Genomic DNA, 25,896 nt, shown 5'->3' with positions numbered 1-25,896 from the left:
GAACTGACTAGTCAAAAATGCCTAAAGGGAAAGATGAAGAAAATAAAAAGCTGAAGTCAAATACTGCTCCTTAAAGAAATTTTAAAGTAACTTTTATAAAATTCTTTCTACTGCTAAAAAAAAATGTTTATGTAGTTTTGGCTTTTCTTTTAAAAAGCAAGGTGAAGCACAAATGAATTGCCCAATATAATAGCTTATGTTATTCAAAAAAAAACTGAATTACAGGGCTTCCCTGGTGGCGCAGTGGTTGAGAGTCCGCCTGCCGATGCAGGGGACGTGGGTTCGTGCCCTAGTCCGGAAGGATCCCACATGCCGTGGAGCGGCTGGGCTCATGAGCCATGGCCGCTGAACCTGCGCGTCCGGAGCCCGTGCTCCGCAACGGGAGAGGCTACAACAGTGAGAGGCCCACGTACCACAAAAAAAAAAAACAAAAACAAACAAACCTGAATTACAGTAAAATTGCTATTAAGTTTCAGACATCCAAAACTGACAGAAGTATGTTTGTTTCTAATAAAAATGTAGATGGTTAACCATTTGTATACCTAGTTGTACTCTAAATTCAGTTTATAATACTGTGTTTTGTATTACAGTCATCATTAAACACTTCTCTAAGTTCAACAATATCTCATTACACCTTGAATTACAATGTGAAATTATAAATCCATGAAGGTATCAAAACCATAAAGAACAGAATTTAATATAAATTTAGACTGCAGCTGAATTCCATTATCAGCTTTCCAATTTTGAAAAACATAACTGAGAACCTGAAATCAGAATTTCCTCGAAAATTACACCATAAAATTGTAGTTTTTATACTTCATCAAAAACAAAACAAATGTTTAAGTTCGATGAAATATTATTTACCTGTTTCTGGGTTCCAAACATATACTATACCATCCTCACTTCCAGCAAAGAGAAAAGTCCCACATGGTGTCAAAGTACTGTGAATCTTCTCTCGATAATTTGCTGCACCTACAAATTTCCTTGCTGCTAATCTAGGAACCAAAAAGATTTTACAAATGAAACCTGTCTTACCCATTTAAAAGACTGGTGGTAGGAAAACTTTTAAATACTTCATTTGCATTTAACAAACAACTTGTGAGAATCTGTTATGCAGGATACATTCTATGATGGATGCAGAATAAAGAAGAGATAATCCCAGAGCTCAGGGAGCTTATAATTTAGCAGGAGAGAGAAGAAATGCATTAAAGTAAAATAGAAAGTGGATGTAGAAAGTGCCACAAAAGAACAGAAGGAGTACTTTTCAGATTTGGATAGGAGAGATGATTTCTAGCTATGGAGCAAAAGACTACTTTGGAAGTAGCATTTGTATTGGTTACTAAAAAATGAACAGACTTTTTATATTCTTATATTTTCTCCATGTGATAAAGTTTTAAAATCAAACAATGAATACTTGATCATTGCAGAAGTATTAGACAAAACATTATTGAATCATCTATTAAATATGGTATATAACCTTCCAGGCTTTTTAACTTATGAATAATAACAGCTAACACTGTTTTAGTGCTTATTATGTGCCAGGTAGGTACTATTATCATCCCTGGTTTACAGAGAAGATATTACATATACTGCTCTGTTATCTGCTTTTTTCAGTCAACAATGAGTCATGAATAATGGCCACCATGTCAGAAAATAAAGATTACACGTTATCATTTTAATAGGCATATACTGTATCATTGTCTAAATGTATCTTAAGAAATTTTCTATTGTTGGATAACACTTAGGATGTTTCCAGCTTTCCCCTACCATGAATATGATTTCTGTGAACAACCTTGTGTATATATATATATTTTTGCACTGCCTCATAATTATTTTCTTAACATAAATAACTAACCCTAAGGTTACTGGGTCAAACACTTCTGCTATGTCTGTTAATGTTTTAAGTACTTTAAATGTATAAACTAGTTTATCCCTCACAAAACACTTATGAGGATGGCATATTATTTCTTCCCTTTGAGTGATGAGGAAAGAGAGACACAGGGAGATTAATCAGCTAATAAGGGGTGGAACAGGCAGTATTTGACTGTAAGCAGTTTTCTTCTAGAGCCCAAGCATGATCATAGGCTGAATACTATACTGCTTAAAAAGAGAACAACCAAACTCTGCAGGCCTGGTCTTCTAAAGTCTGGCTCTAATTTCTGTTGGATTCTCTCTCAGCATTCCTTAGCAAGAAACCCATGCTCATACAGACTAACTCACTCTGCCCTGAATACAGCTTCTATTATTCTACCTCCAAACTTTATTCCAGGCTTTTCATGTTTTCCACCCTAGTGAGGACGCTGCCATCTTGTCTAAATTCTACCCATCCTTCAAGATTGAGCTCAAAGACCAGTCTTGCCACAGAGCCTTTAACAGAAGACTATATTATAGCTATCAGCTTTACCGTTGCCATGAAAAATACAATCCTTTTATTATGTATTTATACTCATTAAAAATACTTATTGAGTACTTGCTATCTGTTAGGTATGACGTGGGTACGATGTATAGAAAAGAAGAATAAGCAGATTCCAGTCCTTGAAGATCTCACAATGTAGCCTAAGTGTTTCGTATGTTATTTTGGAGGTAGTACAACTAGACTATAAATTCCTGATGAACAAATTCTGCTTATCATTCTCCTACAGCACCCATGCCAGTGTCTCAAACAGTTCTACATAAATACTGAAGGGCTTAATGGTTAGCCCTAAAGTGATGATTGCAGAATAAACTAACCTGGATTACCACATTTGCCTTCCTAAATACAATAATGAAATTTAATAAAATAGCTTTCTCTCATTTGTTTTACAGGAACTTTTAACAGCAAAACCAAAGCACACCAGAAGTCCATGCTGGTTTTCTTAGAACTCTGCTTCTGCCTTTTACATTAAGAATATCTCTTTTCATTTGCCTCTTTTAGAAACAAAACAAAAAGGAAAAACAAGGATGTATGAATCAAAAGCCCTCTCATTCAGGCGTGATAGTAGATCATAATACTATGTTAAACCAATATCATAAAGATAAAAGATATGTGATGGCAGTAGTTTCTTTTTTTTTATTGTGAAAATAAAAAACAATAGACTACATCTCAGCCTAAGAACTATTCACATTTTGGGTCAGATAATTGTTGCAGAGGCCTGTCTCATGCGCTGCAGGATGCTCAGTGATATCTCTGGTCTCTATCCACCAGATACCAGAATAAACATTCAAAAGTGTTTCTAGACACTGCCAGAGGTCCCCTGAGGGACAAAATTCTCTAGTTGAGAACCACAGCTGCACTTTATAAATATGAATTAAATCATTACTTATTCTATGAGCACTTAACCTGCAAATACTGAAATATACTTACATTCGGAGATCCATAATTCTCAAAGTACTGTCTTTGGTATGAATTAACAAACGTTTTCCATTGGGATGAACCTCCAAGTAACTTATTGGAATCCCCTTAAACTCACTCTCTTTAATTTCCTAAAATGATTTTAAAAAAGATTATAAAATATTACCACTGTAAAGTTTGTCTAAAGTTAACCCCTTTTAAGTGTACAAATTTAATTTTAAGATGTCATTTTCAATTGCACAATACAGGATGTTTAAAAATTGTTAGCAAAATTATTCCAAGTAACTTCAGGTTAAGGATGAAAATAAAGCTGCTAAAATGTATTTTTTGGTTGTTATGTAACACCATATTTAATTAGTGTTTTTGTAGTATATTCCCAAACAAGAAGCACTTTCTACAAACACATCTTCTAACACTACACTGTCTGTTTATCATCAGATAAGAAACTTTCCAATTTTTATAAATTCAAAATTAAGTATAGAATTAGCTCTCAAGTTCTATTTCAGTCTCAGATTATTTCTTCATACATCTATTTCCACTTGTCCTGAAAAAGGTAAATTATCAGCATCTTATTCTGAAATAATTTAGTTTAGATTGTAATTTTTTTTTTGATACTAAGGCAGCTAAATCTTCTACTTATAGAAGAAGACTATAAATAGACCTGATTAATGATGTCAAGAAAGACACAAACACTGAAGGAGAATCTGCCTGAACAAGCCGTGTATAAGGACAATTTACAAAGGTTCTTGTTTCGATTACCAGGAGAAAGAAAAAAACTGCAAATGCAAAACTGCTTAAACTAAAGTCTAAAGAGTCAAGAGAGGGTCTGCTTTAACCTGTAGGCAGAATTCTGAATTAGCCTTCTTCTCCCTCGAGGACGCCTTATTATTCTTGCTCGCTTCTCTTAGAGGGTCTCCTCTTCAGAGGTGGGTTGGCACCAGCTGAGGTGGGGTACAAACTGCTACAATCCTAGTATTAGCAGCTGAGCCCCTCCTACTGCTATTTGGTGCTAAAACCTGCTGTCAGCTTTTTACAAGTTACAGAATAAAGTCAAATACTGATACCATAGATGGGGATTTTACTGAGCCCAACTACAACGATTTGGAGGTGGAGATGCACTGCTGAAGGTGTGAGCAACTGGAGCAACACTTACACAGATGCAAATGTGCAAAATCAAAACCAAGGCTGCATAACAAGTTAAGTGTTAGGTACGGGTTTGAGAAAGCTGCTGGTAGCTTCAGTGTTTGTAGTATCTGTTAATGAGTTCCTTCATATTTTTATCATATTCATGCTCAAGCCCTAGTTCTAAAGACCACGCCCTATACCAAGGAGTGTGTGCAACAGCACATGGACACCTCATCTTAAGGGACAGATGTGTATAACCCAGCATCCTTCCCCCCACTGTTGGTTGAAGAGAACCACGTAAGAAATCGCAGTCTCCCATCTGTCCTAGGACATAAGCTACTAAAAAGACATCCCAGCTCATTTCCTAACTTTCTATTTTCAACTGTCTCAAGTAACCACCAGGAGGCAGATTTCCAAGGTATATTTATTTGCCTTTTGGTTACTATATTGAGGTAAAGAAACACATGATTTTTAATACAAATAATAGACTCTGCATTGTAGACTCAAATGATTAGAAATGGTGCCTTTGGAGCCTTGCCAATCCTTTAGGTATCAATATATAAGTAATTAGAAAGTTCTTTTCGAAGTGTGTGAAATTAGGCTACAACATGAATCCCAAGCCATCATTCATTAATCTGACAGACTAGATGAGAATGACTAAAATAGAATAGACTGGTTTTTAAACAGATCTGACAGACTCAACAGATTTAACTAAAGTTCCTGGAAATTCTTTTCCATGTAGAATGTCTTTTTCAAACAGGGACAATTATAATCTATTATGAAGAAGAACAAAACCGAAGAACACAGGTATAGCATGTAAGACAAAAATTATATCAATACATATAAAAACAACTCAGGTTTAATGACTCATTTTGTATTTTTAACTTAAACATGCTAAATATGCACCAACAAAGTTGCTTGGTATACAAGCCATCTTTAAAACACTCTGCTTCAAAAATGAAATCATTCATTTGTTTCTGCCAATTTAGTATATTTCAAATGAAACAATTACTGTGATTAAATGATAGGCCCTCTCATACTTATATAATCTTGATCACACAATTTTGAGGGATAGCACTGTTAACAAAACCTTGAGCACAGTGTTTTTAGTGATGTTATTAGACCAAGAAAAAAATAATATGAATAGCAGAAAATATAAGTTATTATGTACAGACGGTGATATAACATATACCTCATTTTGCATAAATTTCAGTAATGGATCCCTGAATACCATAGGGCAAATTAGGGCTCAAAATAAGAAACAAAAGCCTGGCCAAAATGAAGAAAATTTCACTAAGTCACTATATTATCAATTAGCCATCGGGAAGACATGATAATTGACTTCTCAGGGACTGAGAAAACTTAATTTCTTTGAAAAGAACGAATGGAATGTCCTGACATCTTTTTTTTTTTTTAACATCTTTATTGGAGTATAATTGCTTTACAATGGTGTGTTAGTTTCTGCTTTATAACAAAGTGAATCTGTCCTGACATCTTAAAGTCATGTGGTTCAATTTTTTTCCCCCATTTCTTTAATTATATCCCCAAATATGAAATGGTTCTATACCTTATTCATACTCCAGTGACGCACTGAGTGTTGCACATCATTAACTTTGACATACGTACTCCAAACAACAATCACCCCTGTGCAGTCTCCTGAATACATGTGATGACCTATTTAAAAAAATAAAATTACTTACATATAAATGTCACACAGAGGTTGAAACAAATATTATGAAATTGGGAAAACACATCACAATAAAACAAAGAATTGAAGGGCTAGTAAAAGGCACTACAGTTTTTAAAAAGTCCAAAAGGCAGTCAGATCCCAACTATCTTTAAATGAATTCTTCACCCTTTTGAATTATTTTTGATGATTTATTTCCCTTTGTCACCTACCTGAATTTGAATACAAAAAGAAATGAGCATCTCAGTTTATGTGTACGTGGCTCAAATTCCAAAGCGAAACAAATTATTTGAAATATCCAATATGATCTGTATTGCTCACCTTTATTAACCTATATAATCTATTTTATATTCCTGGAAAAACACCTATATTCTAATATATACTGTTAGCATAATACCTGAGACCTGGTAGGAACTCAATAAATGACCAGGGAATGAATAAAATAATAAATAACAGGTGCTTCAGTGCAGCATCAATTTCTTAGAGTCAAACCATCTTACAGTTGAATGGGACCTCAGAGATCATCAGATTCAACTTCATAACCCGTCAGGAATATCTTACAAACCATTATGAACAGCTGGTTGTTCAGCAACTGTGAATGTAATATTTTACACAAAAGTAGCTTATTCAACTGATGAAATGCTCTGTATATTAGAATGTTCTTTCTAATTTTGAGCAAAGAAAATCTGTTTCTTGTAGCTTTGGCCCTACTTCTACCTACAGAGCGACGTAGAAGGACTTCTCCTTTTTCCACATCTTAACCAAATATTTGAAGAAATTCTTCATCTCTCTTTTATGAGCTACTTCTATTATGACAGAATTTTCAGACGCCTTTCTATCCTTGGTTGACCTTTCCTGAATGTGTTCCTACTTATAAACATCCTTATGGTTGAACTGAGTACATTAGCAGTATTATCATCTTGATCTGGATCCCATACCGATTTATTATAGCTATACACACCTAGTATCTGAAATAACAGAAAAGGTGACTATTTAATAATGAATTTCTTTATTATTCCAGCTGACAAAATAACCTATATTTTATGTCCTTTAAACACTATCCTTAATACTCACATTCTAAGATTAAACCTTTAAATAATTGCAAATCTCCCTTCTATATGTTTCTGTACTTAAAAAAATATCCTGTTGCTACATTTAAAATATATATTTTCAATATTCCTCTGGGATTTCCACCCCCCATCTTCCTCATTTTTACCCTTTACATAAAACGGCCCTTTAAAAAACCTACTAAGGGAATAATCACCAATCCAATGAAATATATTTTGCAATTTGGAACAGGACTGGTTGTTACAGCAAAGATTAGTTGAATCAAAATGTTTAGAAATTTATTGACTTCAAAATTAACTAACAATTCCCTCAGTGCCAAATTTATACCAAGGTCTATCATATGATCTTCAAAATATGCATAAATCTAAATATGCACAAACATATTTAATTTTATCTGATACATAAAGTCACCCTCAAGCTTAAATAATTATTATCCTAGTGAAACAGAAAATTTTTCAAAATTCTTCATGTAACTAGCCTTCAACTGGCATATATTCTTGGACATACCTTCAATATCAAAACAGAGAGAGTTGATAAAACTCTTGTGAGCGTCAAACTGTCGGATTAATATGGCAGGATCCTCTCTCATATCAACTTTCCATATACGTATCACAGAATCATAGCATCCTGTAACCACCAGCTCTTTTACAGCTGGGTGGAATTTAGCCGTGTAAACAAAAGAAGGATGAGGTAAAACTCTGAAAGTATTTGTATTGTTTATTTCATTTTTCCATATCCTGGAAAAGGATAAAAAAGTTACATATTGCTTCTGAAAGGCAGGCATTTCTCTAAGAACCAATATGAGCAATGGACTTTATAAAAGTAAGCAAGTGACAACACCAATGGTAAATTTTATAACAGTAAAAATAATGTGATGACATTATATGATAGCCAGAGTTCTTTCAGTTTGACAAAGCTATTTCTTATAGTTATTTTCAAGCATAATGGTTAATTCCTCTACTAATTGTAATCTATACTGTAAAATGAAAAAACTGTACTTGTATATGTCTGTACTTTTTAAACCTACCTATTTTTGGCATTGAGTAAACACATTGGATAGTTGGTAAAATACTGCATTTAATACAATATAAGTAAAAAACAAAACAGAGGGAGAAATTTCAATGATTTCCCATTTAGGCTGTGTATATTGTTTTTCCAAAGTGCTTACAGTTGAGGGTTTAGAGAATAGGGTACTCTATTAACTTTATATTTGTAATTTCAAAGCATAGATAATGAACATAAACATCTCAAAGACTTAGAAGGCACACTGAAATTACTATATAAATACTTGAGTAAAATAACATTAAAATCATTACAATATTTTATAGAAAACAGGCTATCATCGAGCACTCACTTTATGTTTAATACTCTTGTTATCTCTTCCTTTATATAATAGGTGATTTGAAAGAAATTAATATTGTTATTGCTACAGTCTTGACAAGAGTAAACTCTAAGAGTTAAACTATCATGTTAGATACTCTGCAAGTCAATATGCAAAAATAGGCAAAATCTAGGAACAGACAGGTGCTTTGTGAGTGTGAAGCACTCGATTTTTCAAAATTTAAGTTATCAGAATTAGAAGAATTTATTAATTTTTTAAAATGGGGATTTATAGTTCATCCTTTTAATTACTGTCTAAGAACTGAAGCAAATTAAGTCTTTTTCAAAATTATCTATAAAAAAAATACAGTTGTTATTCAAGAATAACATTCTATAAGTTTTCTAAGCAGCTGCTTAAAATACAGGATATGATCTTTAATTACTAAGAATCCAACCTAATAAATGAAGGAAGTGAAAGAACATGTTTTCAAGTAAAAGTAAAGCATGTGTGTCACTGCATAAACATTTTTACCACAGTGATACTTTCAATGAACATATGTAACATGAAATATAGTACGTATAGAACGAACAAAATCACTAATTTGGAGGGAATATTAAGGAGAATGCTAAAAGATAAAAACTTCAGTGGCCTGCTAATAAATCTTAGCAGCATTATCTGAAATACTATATAACAAGAAGAAATGAAGCAACTGTACCTTAAAAACAGCTCAATATAATTAGAACAGACACAATATCTTAAAATAAAAATGAAGCATTTTACATAAAAGCGGAATTGGTACCAATGATGGCTTTCATCACCCAAGCAATGGTAGAATCCAAGATCAAAAGAAATGTATTAATGGGTTTGTGAAAAAAAATCAGATTGACCGTAGACAGAGAAGAACAGTGATATACAAATCTGTAAAGACCAGATGAACACAAACAAAAATTATCAGAATTAGGAAAGAAAAAAGACATTCCAAAGTTAAAACAGTATGTGTGAAGAGAGGGCAGAGTGGGGCCTTATGAGTCTATCTGGGAGCCATTACACATGGATAAGTCTTTCTGATTATATTAGGAGCTGAACTGTAGTGTTCTCAAATTATACTGAAGATAACTAAAGACGGAGATTTAGGTTAAGCCCATCTGGCAGAGAGCTAACCAGTGGAAAACAGTTACTCAGGAGACACTAACAATAAAAGGTGACGGTGACCCCAGAGGATAACAGAAGACCTGGGCAGAAACCCGAACTCCTGCCACTTCTGAGCATTAGCAACTCTGGTTCTCTTCCTTTTGACTTTAGCTCATTCAGTGTAAGTATTCTTCACCTCTTTCAAAACCCCACTGTCTTTTTTGTTCTAGCCACAGTGTTTCTCTCTTCATTCAGTTAATTCTTCACAACAGTATTTTTAGGATGTAAAGAGTCCTAAATTAGTATCAACTTCCAAGCTACATCAAGAAAAAAATATCCTTTACTACAATATATGCTGTGTGAGGAAACCCAAGTTGACTGCAAGAAATGGTAAAATCTGAGCTGGGTTTTAAATGATGACTAGGAGCCCACCCTGGCTTACAAAAGGCATTTAGACGTGCGTTGAGTGAATGAGTTGGGCAGGAAGGGGAGGAGAAGGGCATGTCAGCATAGGAAGAGCCCACAGGTAACATGGAGATGCCAAAGAAGATAAGATGCTAAAGGTATTTCAAAAGATTGTGTGGGTGAGGCGGAGGGTACATGGGAAGTGCACAAGGGACGACAGAAGGTCAATGAGGGTCATGCCTGTCATGCCACGCTAAGGAACTGGAATATTTTCCAAAGCGCAAAGATTTTTAAAGTCAAGACATTATGAAAGATGGTTTTGGAAAGAATTTTAGCATAGCAGGGATGGAGGAGCTAGAGGGTGAACACTGGGAAAGCTTAGCAGCAACAGTTTAAGCAAAAGATAACAAGGACTTGAATTAAGGCAACAGCAGTGAGGATAGAAAGAATGTGACAGAATGTGAGACTTTTAGGTGGCAGAATTAATATACTTGAGAACTACCTGTATGTAGAAAAGAAACGTGAGTACTACTCTGAGTTCCCAGCTTGGGAGACAGGGTGGATAAGGATGCCATTAAAAACTATATGAGGGCTAAAAAAGGAAAACAAAATTTGGTGATTTCCGTTATGGATCTGAGGTGCCACTGGGCAATCCAGACACAAGTGTGTAATACAAAGTTGAATTCGGAAAAAGAGAAGGAGCTCCAAGTCATTAGCATGTAAGTGAGATTCAAAGTCAAGGAGATGAGAGAGACCAGGATAAGCAAACGAAACCACAGAAGACATCGAATAAAGGATCTTGGGGATAAGCATGTACAGAGAACAGGCAGAAGAAAAGGAACAAGAGAATGAGAATTGGTCAGACTGATAAAAAGAAAACAGAAGAGGTTGTCAATGAAAACCATGACTTGAAAATATTTTAAAACTGGTCAATAATGAATTATTGCAGTGAAGGCAAACAGGGTAAGGACTAAAACTAGCCAGTGGATCCGAAAATTAGTAAGAAACTGCAGCTCTCTCAAAGGAAGTTTATATAGCACGCTTGAAGTGAAAGCCAGACTAACTGGGGGAAAGTAAAGACAGTGTGTATGGGATGCTTCTTGATGGTGTAGAAAGAAAAATAATGTGGTAGCCTGAAAGGCAGGAGGAGTTTAGAAAAAGATTTCCTTAAGATAAGGAGATTTAAACATACTTCTAAGATGAGAGGAAAAAATCAATAGAGAAAGATACTAAAGAGACAACAGAGGTAGGAAATAAATGTAACAGATTAAAAAAGTAACTTTTAAAATATTTTATTGTGATACTTATAAATTGGAAGGGGCTAAATTATTTTCAAAACTGACATTTTGAACAGTGCAAATAGTTGACAATCTATTAAGCTCTTAAAACATAAGGTGCATATTCGTTTACTGACCCTACACTGTGCATTGAGCAGCACCATGTCCTGGCCTCTGCATCCAGCTAACAGTGGAGGCGGAATCCCTGCCATCAAGAGTTTATATTCCAGGAAAAATCTCAGTTGTTTAAGAACTTCATCTCAAAATATTAATCAAAGAGTGTACAAAATGACCATTTAAAGACAGTGAGGACTAGAAACATTATATATTACCTAAACGAAATATACTTAACAGAATGCCTTTAGAAAAAACGTTTTCATTACTTCTTATTTAATCAGTGAGTCTGTATGATGCATCTTTATGACGGTTCCTTGATAAGCAAAACATCACTGAAGCATAAGAGTAGTTATATCACTTTATATTCATTTGCTCTGCTTTCTTTGAGGGCAAGCAGCATACACAGCGAGTACTTCTCAAGGATACTAACCTGGCAGTGCCATCAGATGATGCAGTAAGAATATAGCGATCATCTTTTGACCAGCAAAGATCATAAATGATATTGAGGTGGCCACACAATTCTCTCATGAAACGTCCAGAAGGAATTTCATATACTAATGAAAATATTCAAAAGTTAGTATGTTTCCAGATAGAGGATTCTTAACCAAATAACATAAAAATTCATAATTTATAATAATTTGTATACCAGGTAAGCACTGTCTATAAGAATATTATCACCAAAGACATTTTCAGTATTAAAAAATTTCCAAGTCTAGGGCTTCCCTGGTGGCGCAGTGGTTGAGAATCTGCCTGCTAATGTACGGGACACGGGTTTGAGCCCTGGTCAGGGAGAATCTCACATGCCGTGGAGCAACTAGGCCCATGAGCCACAACTACTGAGCCTGCGCGTCTGGAGCCTGTGCTCCGCAACAAGAGACGCCACGATAGTGAGAGGCCCGCGCACAGCAATGAAGAGTGGCCCCCGCTTGCCACAACTAGAGAAAGCCCTCGCACAGAAACGAAGACCCAACACAGCAAAAATAAATTAATTAATTAATAAACTCCTACCCCCAACATCTTGTTAAAAAAAAAAAAAGTCGGGCTTCCCTGGTGGTGCAGTGGTTGAGAGTCCGCCTGCCGATGCAGGGGACACGGGTTCGTGCCCCGGTCCGGGAAGATCCCACATGCCGCGGAGCGGCTGGGCCCCGTGAGCCATGGCCGCTGAGCCTGCGCGTCCGGAGCCTGTGCTCCGCAACGGGAGAGGCCCGCGTACCACCAAAAAAAAAAAAAAAAAAAAAAAAAAAGTCAAAATCTATTTAAAAGTAAGTTTTCACTTGCTTTAGACACAAGAATTTACATACCGAAAATTTTATAATGGGCTACAATTAACAATTATTCTTATCTCTTCAAAGCAATCCTAATAATCTTTGATAATTTATTAATCTAATAACTTTAAAAAAGTATTTATTTATTTAGGCTGTGCCGGGTCTTAGCTGCGGCATGCGAATTCTTAGTTGTGGCATGCATGCGGGATCTAGCTCCCCGACCAGGGATGGAGCCCAGGCCCGCTGCATTCGGAGTGTGGAGTCTTACCCACTGGACCACCAGGGAAGTCCCTCAAATAACTTTTAAATTGCAATTCACTTCAAAGATTCTGTAATTTGGTCTTTCATGAATAAGGTATTATTTTATCTGAAAATCAATCAAATTCCAACCAAAATTTAACTATTCGAAGCAATGAGAAGCAATGAGAAATTTAAACTGTGCTATTGTGAGAAAAAAATTCTAATACTAAAAATGATAGACAATGATAGAGAATGAACAGAGATTTAATCTGATAAACAAGGCATTGTGGTATGGCTATGTTACATATATATATATATATATATATATATATATACACACACACACACACAATGAAATCTAAGATAACAACTTAACACAGAAAATACTTTCCAAGTTTCCAAGTCTGTACTTCCACCTAGTGGTAAAACCAACTGCTCTTTAAACTATCAAGCAGTACACAAGAACTTCTGTAATAGCAAAATAAAGACCTCGGAAAATCTGCTTCCCCATAAAAGCAACGAGAACGCTGGCAAAAATTGTCAAAATTAACTTTTTCAGAACCCTGGAAATGAAAGGATTGCAAAAATCTGAGGAGCATTTATTAAAGAAAACAGCTGAATCTTGATAAGAACACTGAGCTCTGCGGTGTTTTAACTTGTCCTGTTCCCATTCCCCTCTCCCAAGCTCCAAAGTGGACTTAAAAACCAACAGCCTTGAAACTACGAAGAAAACCAGCAGCCTAGCAGCTATGGGATGGGGCAGAAGAGGCCTGAAGATCTCCAAAGCCCCACCTCCAAGATTTATCACTGCTGGACAGCTTGGCAGCTCCCGGAAAGGCTCCATTTTCAGGGCTTGGCTTTATCTGACCTGGCTCTGAGCATGATCTGTGTGAAGAGCTGAAACTCTAGGGTACATGAAATAATCAGTGGTGTGGCTATCTGACACAGTGATACCAGGTGGGCCTAAGAAGAGGCTGACCAAAAAATTCAAAAGGAAAAACTGGGAATGAGATGTTCATAGGGCACTTTTGAAAAGCTCCAATACATTCTGGGGAATCTAGAAGGACACTTACACATGAAAGGCTGTGTATATACTATGCAAGAAAGACCTGAAAGGCCCTATCTCTTACTGTGACTGCCCTGAGGGCTGTGCAAGTAAAGGCTAAGGCAAAGTTGTAAACTCCCTACTTTAGAATTGAAAACATATCCCAACACACACACACACACACACACACACACACACACACACACACACGCACGCACAGCACTTCGGCACAGGCTGGGACACCCGTTCACTCAGGCATTTAAAAATCCCTCTCTAACCACTAGCGGACCACTAAGCTAACCAAGCAACGACTCCAGGGGTAAAACCTGACAAAGGATAAAGACCACAGAATTAGTCCAGGAACATCACTAAACAAACAACAACAAATCCCAGGTGGACAGATGGAGGGGGGTAAAGAGGGGAATCTGATTTCCAGAGTTGCCACATTGTAATATTTAAAATATCCAATTTTCTAGGGAGACACACCCTTAAAAAAACCCCAAAATAGTAAAGTATGGCCACACACAGGAAAAAAAGCAGTCAACAGAAACTGTCTATGACACTGGTTTCCTAGATAAAGACTTTAAATTCACTTGTATAAATATGTTCAAAGATATAAAGAAAACCACATCTAAAGAACGAAGGTGTGAGAATTATTTCTTACCAATTAATAGAGAATATAAAAAAAGACCAAGCAGAAATTCTAGAGTTGAAAAGTACAATAACTGAAATAAACAATTCACTAGAGGGGCTCAACAGCAGATATGAACTGTCAGAAAAGTCAGTAAACTTGAAGACAGGTCAATTGAGATTATGCAGTCAGAGGGGCAGAAAGAAAAAAAAAATGAAGGAAAATGAATAAAGGTGCAGAAACCTGTAGGACGCCATCACGTGTACCAATATAGAAATGATGGGAGTTCCAGAAGAAGAGAAGAAATAGAAAGGGGTAGAAAGAACATTCAAAGACATAAAGATGAAAAACTTCCCAAACTTGTGAAAAACATCAATCTGCACATCCTAGAAGCTAAATGAATTCCTAGTAGACACACCATAATCAAAAAACGACAAAGATTCTTCTTTTGTTTTTTGAGATTTAAGCAGTAAGTATATCTAAATTCAAGTTTTTCTTTCTTTTTAAAAAATATTTATTTATTTATTTATTTGGCTGTGCCAGGTCTTAGTTGCACATAACAAATTTGAGGGCTTTCATAATCAAATTATCACTACTATCAACTGACTAAAATTGGATTAAAATTCGTCAAGAGATTTATTAATCCTTCATGTTGCAAAATTTCTATATTTAAAGTAGAAAATGCTTTAAAAATACCTCCTGAATGTTTTAAAAATAAATTTATCTTCCTTCATTTGATCATTTTCATTCTATTTCTGGACCGACATTGTATAGCAAAGTGCAAAATTATTATATAAGAATTGTTACTTTACTTGAGGAAATCTATTTTAATTTAGTAGTACTGGTGGATGACTCAAATGAAGATTTCAATGAATTTTAAAAACCAAAAAACATCCTGCGTATAGACTACAATCAGCTTAAACAGAAGGATCATTACTCACAAATAACTGGATACCCATCCCGGCTGGCACAGGCTGCTGCTAATATTCTTCCATTGTGGGAGAAAGCAAGACAAAAACATCCTCGCTCTCCTGCATTTAGTGAGAAGAGGTGCTTGTTTGGGATACGGCAAGCCTGAAAAACATACATTTTACCAATATAGAAGAAGAAACATGAAAATATGAAAGCTAGCTGTTAACTTCAATTATTGTAGCTGTTGCAGTTTCTGGTTTTTTAAAAAGTCCCTCTACTGTGATGCAGAGGAAGAAGAAAGCAAGTAAGCAAATGATGGAAAACCACAGTAAATTACTTTCAAAGCAGAGAATCACTTTCAATTCTCCAGAAAATTAAATGAATTTATACTCCATGCCTAACTAGCACTATTCACCCAAAATATGAATAGAAAATTTCAATATCTGATACTCCAAAGCTGTCACTACCACATTATTTTTATACAGCCACAAAAACGAATGTATGTTACACCCTTATTTCATGACAGCAACTAATAAGTGATTTTTGCTGAACCATAAACTTGTTCTGAGTCTATAAATGTCATATAGGCCTAGCTGAAGTCCATGATGTATGAATATTCATTCTCTTTCTTTTTTTCTCTCTTAAAATAACCACTATTTGTACTGCCTTCCAAAATGTATTTTCAAAGTAAATCAATCACCTCCTATTGATTTCTCATTCACTAATTTTATTAAAATTCCTTCATAATTTTTATGTTTCATTCCTTATTATCAGATGAAACCAAAACTTTCTGTGCATTATTATCTGCTGTAGAAAATACTACTTTTTTTTTTTTTTTTTTTTTTTGCGGTACGTGGGCCTCTCAGTGTTGTGGCCTCTCCCATTGCGGAGCACAGGCTCTGGACGCGCAGGCTCAGCAGTCATGGCTCACGGGCCCAGCCGCTCCGCAGCATGTGGGATCTCCCCGGACCGGGGCACGAACCCGTGCCCCCTGCATCGGCAGGCAGACTCTCAACCACTGTGCCACAAGGGAAGCCCACTACTTACTTTTATTTGTCCTAATTCTCTCTTTCAAACTTTTGTGAGCCTTAGTTCCTGTGTTTCTTATTATTCAAAAAGTTCAACTGAACATATATTGAGCCCTTACTATATGCCAAGAATGTGGCACTTTATTACAAATGTCTTTTTATATATTCATCACAGTAAACCTGTAATTATTATTACTATATATAGCTAATAAGGATTATTCAGAGGGTTAAGCCCAGCTTAACGGGCCGAGTCAAAGACTACTGGTTCAAGGGCCCGCTTTCTAGATTGGTATCAGCTTTTTCATAAGTAGCATCAAGATTTGGCAGCATTATGAGCAGCTACTAGAAAGGCAAAAAATTCAACAGACATTTATTAGGTGCCAATAATGTACCAGACACCATTTTCCCTCCATTCTCTATTGGGATGATATAGAAAAGGGAAAGGGGGATAAAAAGAAGACAAAAATTGAAGGAAAAGTTAGGAAGTTTTATAACCACTTGCTGCTGCTCTTAGAGGAGGAGATGTAGTTAAGGAAAACTCTGTGCCTCATCACTTAAGCCAAAATACTAACGGCACCATCATTTTCTTTGTATTCCCAGAGTTTGACACTGTACGCAGAAGAGGCACTTGATGATCGTTTAATAACAGCAATAAAGATCCTCAACATTTTCAACTCTTTCCCCTTCTTCACTACCTTGTCAGTCACTAACTCACACTAGGTCTTTCCTTTTGTATTTACCTCTTACTTCTCATTTTTGCCACCAATACCCCAAGGTATTGGGGTATTGGACCCTTCTCAAGGTTGGACCCTTCTCACCTCACACATCAATGACTGCAACGGCTACCTTTCTCTCATTCTGATGTATCCTACCTCAAGATCTACCTGCCATCGCCAGTGTTAATCTGTCCTAAAATACAACTGTTATCGTGCTTCCTCCCTACCTGAAACCTCCCATTATCTCTCAATCCCACACAATCAAATATTAGGCTACCTACCATTAGAGCCACTCCACAATGTGGGCCTAATCTATCACACCACTTTTACCTCTTATACAAACTTGGGTTTCCAGCCAGCCAAGTTTTCAGTGCCTGAGGAATACAGCAGGTGCTTTCCCATTTATTTACAACATTGCCACAATATGAAATACTCCTCCCTGTCCTCTTCACCCACTCCTAACTTTGTCATGCTTTAAAGTCTACCTCTAGTTCCACCAACATGTTGAATGAACCCTTCTTCCACCACTCCAGATCACCTTCTACATAGCTGCAATTCTCAAACTGTTTTAGTTTCAGGGTGCTTTACAGTCTTAAAAAAATTTTGAGGACTCCAAAAAGCTTTTGTTTATGTGGCTATATAAACAGATATTTATTATATTAGAAATTAAAATTGAGAAATTTTTAAAATATTTGTTAATCATTTAAAAAACAACAGAGCAAACCTATTAAATGTTAACATAAATAATTTCTTTTTATGAAAAATAACTACATAAAGTGGAATTGTTCTATATTTTTGAAAATCTTTTTAACATCTGGCTTAATAAAAGATAGCTGGAATTTCATAACTGCTTCTGCATTCACCCTCTTGTGATATCATGTATCATTTAGTCTCTGGAAAACTCCAGTGTATACTTGTGAGAGAATGAAAGTCAAAAAGAAAAACTAAATCCTTATGGAATCATTAGAATCATCATGATCTTATTATGAAAACAGACTGACTTCAACAGACCCCTTGAAAGTATCTCAGGACTCCCAGCAGTCCCCAAATCACACTTTGAGAACTACTGATCTAAACAATTATTTTTATAGCTATATTTCCTCAAGACTTCTTTGCAGCAAACCTGACAGTGAACAACACTGTAACCACTTCCCGTGTCCCCAACTGACGTGAAAGGTCCCCAAGGCCACAGTCTAAGTATTATTCTCTCCATATTATTATGTCTGAAGTATTTAAAATTGATTTTAAGATGTATCTGTAAAATTAGCCTCAGAAAGAAAGTCAGATATCATGCAAAACAAAATGTGAACAAGTCTAGGAAAATAGTCATTCTTTGTATATACTGAGTATATAAAATGAACCACTCCACTCTTTATGGAAATAAGAGATTTGCAAAACTTTATCAGTAATGCTTCTTGCCACTACAAAATATGCTAACCAAGTAAGAGAACTTTAGAAAAAGCTTAAATACAGCTCAACTTGTGGTAAAGATATATACATATACCTATCTCTATCAAAATGTGACTCAGGAAGAAGCCAGGAGCTATAAAAAAGTTCACGAATCCATAAATTGTAGATTTACGGGCTGAACTGTGTCCCTCCAAATTCATATGTTGAAACCCTAACCCCAGTACCTCAGAATGTAACAGTATTTGGATATAAGGTCTGTAAAGAGCTGATTAAGTTAAAATAAGGTTGCTAGGGTACAGCCCTAATCTGATAATAAGAAGAAGAGACACCAGTGATGCACGCACACAGAGAAAAGACCATGAAGACGCAGCAAGATGGCAGCTACCTGCCAGCCAATGAGAAAGGCCTCAGAGTAAATCAACGCTGCCAACCCTTAATCTTGGGACTTCCAGCCTCCAGAATTATGAGAAAGTACATTTCTGTTGTTTAAAAGGCCCAGTCTGTGATGTATTTTTATGGCAGCTCTGACAAACTAATAAAACTCCCCCGGTCACTAAAGAACTTAAGATAGTGTCTTTATGCACATGATAGGCACTCTATTATTATTTACCAAATGAATTAATAGAAAGACAAGATCATGGTTAAAAACAAGGATAATCTGGGAGTTTTAAGTAGGAAGCCAGTTACCATAGGAGCTGTTGGCGTTTTTAAGGTAAATGAGTAAATATCTAAATGAATCCAGTGTCAGAAACCACTTCACCTGCCCAGGCAGTCGTTTCCACTTCACCACTTCCTTTGAATCTTCTAATCCAGGTTCTGTGTCTACTGAACGTGCCTCATGGTGTTGTTCACAATACAATGGTTTACCCTTTTCTTCCTGAAGAGCCATCATAGAACGATAAGATGGCTTTATCTAAATATGTATAGAAAGTGAGAAAATGTATATATCACGTTAATCTTTTTCTCTTTTCTAGCATATATGGTTTCTAAAATATTGAAACAAACATTATAATATGAAAATGTTTTCAAAATGTAATCCAGAAAAAAATTCTACTTTTATTTGTACACTATTCTAAATAAAATAAAGGTTGCTTGAAATTACAGTCCTAAACCCAAAAGCCTTAAAAGTGGGAAGGAATAAAACAGAACTCCAATGGTTACATAAAATAGTTTTAGTAACTCTGTCTCTTTGTTTCTGCCTCTTCACCAATACCTACCAGATGTTATATTATGGCTCTGACATTGTACTATGGTATCTCTGGCTTTAGGATCATGAAACTGATAACATAAAGATCTAAAGATTTTTAAATCCTCCATTTCTTAAAATAGGTTTAACTACACTCAAACCAATGAAACCAACCCTATGGCCACATTTTATAATATCAACTACAGAATATGCAACTGGCCTGAAATGTCTTATAGCAATGAGACAAAAGCAAAAGTTTCACCTCATTTTAGGACAAATGCTTCGCTAAGATATTCATAATTTTAACCTATGTGAAACAGAAGTAGAAATATTACTTATTGATTATTTGAATAATATTGTAAAAAAATGTGCCTGTAATTCATGGGTCTGCAAGCTATAGTCTGGGCCAAATGTAGCCTGATGATGTTTTTGTAAATAAAGTTTTATTTGAACACATCCAAACCCATTTGTTTAGTTATCACCTACATATGTCTATGTAGCTACTTTCACGTTATAAAGGCAAGGTTGAGTGGCTGCAACAGAGACTGTATAGCCTACAAAGCCTAAACTATTTACTGTCTGGTCCTTTATGGAAAATATTTGTCAACTCCCACTTTAAATCATTCTCTTATCTTTAATTTTTAAGGATCAGTATTATTAAAAAAATATATTTTTTTCCTAAAACTGAAATCTATACTTAGTACTTAAAATTCATTTAAGTATCTTTTAAGTATCAGCTATTACAGGCTTAATATATAATCTCTGAAGGTCCCTTTCTATTTCAGAAGTCTATTAAAATAATTCTAAAGACTCTACCTTTTTAGAAATAGAAACATGTCACCATTTAATCTCAACAATGGAAGATATATTTTTTGCATGTGCTATTAACTTACACATTCTGGAACTTTTAATCCTCTTACAGTTACATACAACGTTGATGGATAACGATTTCTTGGACATTTTAACCACCACTCAAAAACCTCAACGACATTTGATTGGGATCGAGGCTTTGTGGGTGGGTAATACAGCTGCAAGCGAAGTTTCGAATTGATGTTTACATTTCCATTGGCTCCTAGAAGCTTAAAATAAGAATTCAAATAAAATGTTACCTTCATTGAAAATACAACCAATAAAGCAATAGTATATAGTCAAAAACTCATTTTAAAAAGATTAACATGGCATGCTGAAATTCTTTAGATTTGTAAAGCAGAGGAAAGAACACTGACACAGTTGGTCAAGCACAGTTCCAGGTCATTTTGACAAGACAGCCCAAATGACTTAAAATATCTTCCCAATGGCTGTCTTTTCCCCTATACAACTTCAGACTGTTGGTAAAGCATTTACATTACTGTGCTGGGTGTTACTTTGTTCAAAGGAGGTGATCAATACACATTTGTTTGTAATAATACTGTTTGTAATAAAGATTAAAATGCATATTATTTAAACACAAAAACAAATTTCCCATTTGTTCAGCATCAGTATTTTTAGTGGTAAAATTTCATGATGTTTAAAATTTTTAAAAAGTCAAAATTATTTTAAAAAAGTAATTAAGATACTTAAACTTGTTTGAGCCCCTTATTACATTTTTAAAATATTTTAGTTTACCCTCTTAAAAAGGTCTATTCAATCAAGAGAAACTATTAAACAAAACAACGTATGTTTCAGCTACATAAATGGAGATTCTTATGAGAAAAATAATGTCACCAACTCAAAATAGGTCCTCTTTCACTAGACTATGACTCAAGTAGAAAATACCTTTGCTAACTTTTGTGTCCTTTACAAATTAGTAGAGACAGCTGGGAGCTTTTGCAGCAGTTTAGGCAGGTGGAGCTGACAAACTCCAAGAGTAGGAAGGGACCGAGTACAGGGAATATTTAATAACTGTTACTGACTCATGCAACTTGGAAAGTAAAAACGAGAAGAATCAAGAAAGACTCTAAGGTAGCGCTATCCAACAGAACTTTCTGTGGTGATGGGCATGCTCTCTATTTGTGCCATGCAAAACAGTATCCATTAGTCATACATGGCTATCAAGCATTTGAAGTGTGGCTAGTGCAGCTGTGGAAATTAATCTTTAATTATATTTAATTTTAGCTAATTAATCTGAATTCAAATGGTCACTTATGACCTGTGGCTACCAAAACAGATAGGGCAGCTCTAAGGTTGTAAACTTGGGAGACTGGACAGATGGTGGTGCTACCAACTGAAGCAGCAGATGTGGAAAAGTTAAGAGATCTAGGGAAGATGTTCAGCTTGGGGGGGTCAGATATCTATGGGTCACCCAAGTTGAAATGTCTGAATTCTGAGGCACACACAAGAAAAGTGGGTCTAAGAAAAGTAGATTAAAGATGGAATCATGAGTAGGATTGATATTAAAGAGATAGGTGGTAGACCAGGAAGGAAACTGAAGGAACTGAAGGAATGGGATAAGGAAAATCAGGAAAGGATGGTGTCGAGAAAACCAAGGTAACAAGAGTTTCAAGAGAGTGATATCATGCACATAGGTGTGATAAAAGAAGAACTAGAAAATGTTCAATAATTTGGTAAATAGAAGTCATAGTGATATGTTTGGAGAAGCTTTAGTAGCTGAGGCAAAATCCAGATTGCAGTGTGTTCAGGAATGAGGCATCAATAAAGAAACAGAGTTGCCAAAAAATATAGCTCATCGTTTCCCTACCCCTCTCAGGGGAAGATGTAAAGTCAATGGAGGTCGTAAGCTGAGAGGTGATGTTATGATATAGAGGGGTAAAAAACCAGTTTCAAATTGAGCAATTGAGATGTTCAGTTGTTAAATATTAAACAGTCGAGATTCCCTTCATAAATTGTACTACTATCTGCCTGAAGTTTATTATAAGGGAATAATATCATTTTTAGAAGATATTTATTCCCCAGATTCTAAATCATACTTTCCATAAGTTGTATTAATATTCCCCAGGCAATTTAGTTTATACTAGTATGCTACTTAGTATGAGTAAACAACTAAGATTCAGCCAAGATCCTGCCATTATGATTACAAAACTACAAAGTGGAACTTGAATAAATAAGGCTTTATTATTTTTTAGTTTAAAAGATTAGTCATATATATGTGCTAAAAGAATCAAAAGCGCCTCTATCTGAGAATTAGGATAAAGTCTCATTTAAATCTGGACAAAGGTCCTTTGGGGTTCATTTGGACCACTATGATAACTTTACAGTTATCTAGGACAGTCCTGGAACCAATGGTATAGGTTTTAAAACATTCACTTTTTAATTTGATTCATGCCACTTTCTCAATAGATATTCACGGAGCACTTTCTATGTGCCATTAATATGCGGAGAGTGATGATATTATAAAATAGAGAGTTTGAAGAGTGATATATTAAATGCAAAGAGATCTGGTAAAATAAGGACTAAAATATGTTCAACAAATTGGCCAAAAAGAATCACCAGTGACTTGAAAAGCTTACAGTCTAATGAAAGAGATATGTGTTCTAATAGAGGATGCACACAGAATAATGTACACTTTATTCCTGACTGCCATTTATATCAATGGCATAAAGTGGATAAATAAATAAAACTTAATATGACACAAAGGTAAAAATGCTGTGAAATACATTGTTTCCCAAGTGCAGTTTACAGTAAATACTGCAGTTTTGCACAAACCATAGCATAAAAGGAATGAAAAGTTTCTAATAAGACCACAAGATGGCAATGTTTACTATGTGAAAGTGACCTTCTTTGCAGTTTTTTTGTTTGTTTTTATTTTTGCCTTTTTCTTTTTTATTTGGTATGAGAGGGGGTCTAGAAAAAGGTATAACAGGTTATAGAAGGGAGATTTTAGAAGGTACAATGGACTAAGTGATTCTTCAGCCTATCAGACTGCCATTCAGCAAGCAGACTGCACCTCTCCTCAAGCCTCTAACCCACAACATGGATTAAGTGCCCCATCTGGGTCTTCGCAGCATCTACTCCATAGCACATAATCACATAGGTAATACGTTTATACTGAACTGGAGGGCAAGAACAATGTCTAATTTATCTATGAATGCCCTATATTTAGCAGAGCACCTGGCATTTCATAGACTATTTTCATAGACTATTTACCATATACATTTCAAATAGTAAATACTTGTTGAATGGATGGATGCACAAATGGAAAAGTTTTATAAGACAATACAAAACAGGTTAATTACTCAAGACATTTTAAAACTCAAATTTACGTTTAAAGTCAGAAATAAAAGAATTATGTAAGTAAAATGCCTTTTTAAACATTAATCTATCCACGTCTTTCATCTCTGCTGAAACATCCTAGTCAAGACACCATCATTTTATACCTAGACTACAGCAAGAATTTTCTACCTTGATTTCCAGTACATACCTTTGTACCCTCTCTAATCCATTCTCCACTCAGTAAAGTAATCTTTCTAACAAATAAATCAGATTATTTCATCCTTTTGTTTAAAATTCTTAAATGGCTTCCCATTACTTTTTTTTTTTTTTTTTTTTTTTTGCGGTATGCAGACCTCTCACTGTTGTGGCCTCTCCCATTGCGGAACACAGGCTCCGGACACGCAGGCTCAGCGGCCATGGCCCACGGGCCCAGCCGCTCTGCGGCATGTGGGATCTTCCCCGACTGGGGCACAAACCCGTGTCCCCTGCATCAGCAGGCGGACTCTCAACCACTGCGCCACCAGGGAAGCCCCCCATTACTCTTTAAAGTTTATAATGGTGCCCTGTTGCTATAATGGCTCAAAGACCTTGTATTATCAAGGCCCTGTCTACCTCAGCAAGCTCTTCAGGCACCATTTCCCCTTCAGTCTCTGTCCTCCAATCTTAGTGGCCTTCTTGTGGTTATCTAGGTATTCCTTGTTCCTTCCAACATCAGGGTCTTTGCATAGCCTGTAGCCTCTACCTAGAACTCTCTCTTTCCCACTACTGCCATCCAGCTCATGCTCAGGTTCAATGTCTCTTCTGCAGGAGACCTTTTCCTGACCCTGCAGGATGTTTTCATCATCTACCCCATCCAACTTGAGAGTATTTATAAAAATTGTAATAAATGCTAAGTTGTATAATCAATGGTTTTATGTCTGTTTTTCTTGCTAGAATATGAAGGCCATGAGGTCAAGGAGTTTATCTTCTTTGTTCACTGACTAGAACAGTGGCTGGCACATAAATAATAAATAATTTGTTGAGTTGAATAAATGAGGTCAGGGCTGTGTGTGTCTTTCTCTGTGCTGGATCCTTAGAGCCAAATAGTGTACCTGGCACACACTAAGCATTCAATAAATATTTAAGAATCTGAATGAGCATCACCTGAGCTTGAATTAATAACTCTTTACCATGGCAATCTTACCTCCTTATCGTAACTCCTTATATGAAACCAAACTGACTTGGAAAAAAGTAGCGCATCAGATTTGAAGATTATTTTAAACATTCTTTAAAATGGATGAAAAACATACCTTGAGAAATGCCCAGGCGATTTTCCGGAAGCCACATTCTTGGTTTCGAATTTCAGAGCTGTTCTTAATTTCTTCCATGCTTAAGAAATCAAGAATCTGTAAATAAGCATAACAAATTACTTCACAGTATACTAAGCTATCTAAAATTTAATATTTCCTAATAATGTATTATTAAATTTTTAAAAATCCTCCCTTAGAGAAGAAAAACATTTTTATTTCATCTCACTCACTTTTGAGTTAACTCATCCAGTTAGTAAGGTCCATTTTTTGACCACTTTATCTTTTATCAATAAATCTTTAAGATTTATTTAAAATTCAAGACAAAGCATTAATTACCTCAAATATAGTCCTGGCAAAAATACACCAGGCACAAAATTCTTAAGCTTTGCTCTTTTTTTAATGTATGAGCGCAGACTTCAAAGAATTGTTTGTTTAAAAAACTCATGGCCTTAATCTGTGGGTTTTTCCTTGGATCAGCTTCCTGAAATTGGGTATTTTCTCTTTGGATATATGTTGTCATTAGGCTTCTCAAGAGAACTTCTTTCATATCTCTACCCTGACTG

General features: G+C 35.5%; 1 protein-coding gene across 4 annotated transcripts in view; it reads right to left on the bottom strand.

Annotated features, from left to right (window-relative positions):
* AHI1 (Abelson helper integration site 1) overlaps nt 1-25,896 on the bottom strand; it is a 218,819-nt gene that overhangs the window by 157,682 nt on the left and 35,241 nt on the right. For all 4 annotated transcript variants that reach the window (XM_060167812.1, XM_060167814.1, XM_060167815.1 and 1 more), the window contains exons 8-16: nt 25,334-25,429; nt 20,789-20,974; nt 19,470-19,622; nt 15,585-15,717; nt 11,893-12,016; nt 7,719-7,948; nt 6,024-6,130; nt 3,344-3,462; nt 865-995 (exon numbers count right to left, since the gene is read on the bottom strand). In XM_060167812.1, the coding sequence (XP_060023795.1) occupies nt 865-995; nt 3,344-3,462; nt 6,024-6,130; nt 7,719-7,948; nt 11,893-12,016; nt 15,585-15,717; nt 19,470-19,622; nt 20,789-20,974; nt 25,334-25,429 (1,279 nt within the window). The remainder of the gene's footprint in view (nt 1-864; nt 996-3,343; nt 3,463-6,023; nt 6,131-7,718; nt 7,949-11,892; nt 12,017-15,584; nt 15,718-19,469; nt 19,623-20,788; nt 20,975-25,333; nt 25,430-25,896) is intronic.

This window comes from Lagenorhynchus albirostris, chromosome 12 (assembly GCF_949774975.1).
Source record: "Lagenorhynchus albirostris chromosome 12, mLagAlb1.1, whole genome shotgun sequence".
Classification (NCBI taxonomy): Eukaryota; Metazoa; Chordata; class Mammalia; order Artiodactyla; family Delphinidae; genus Lagenorhynchus; species Lagenorhynchus albirostris.
This window is presented reverse-complemented; position numbering and strand designations above follow the sequence as displayed.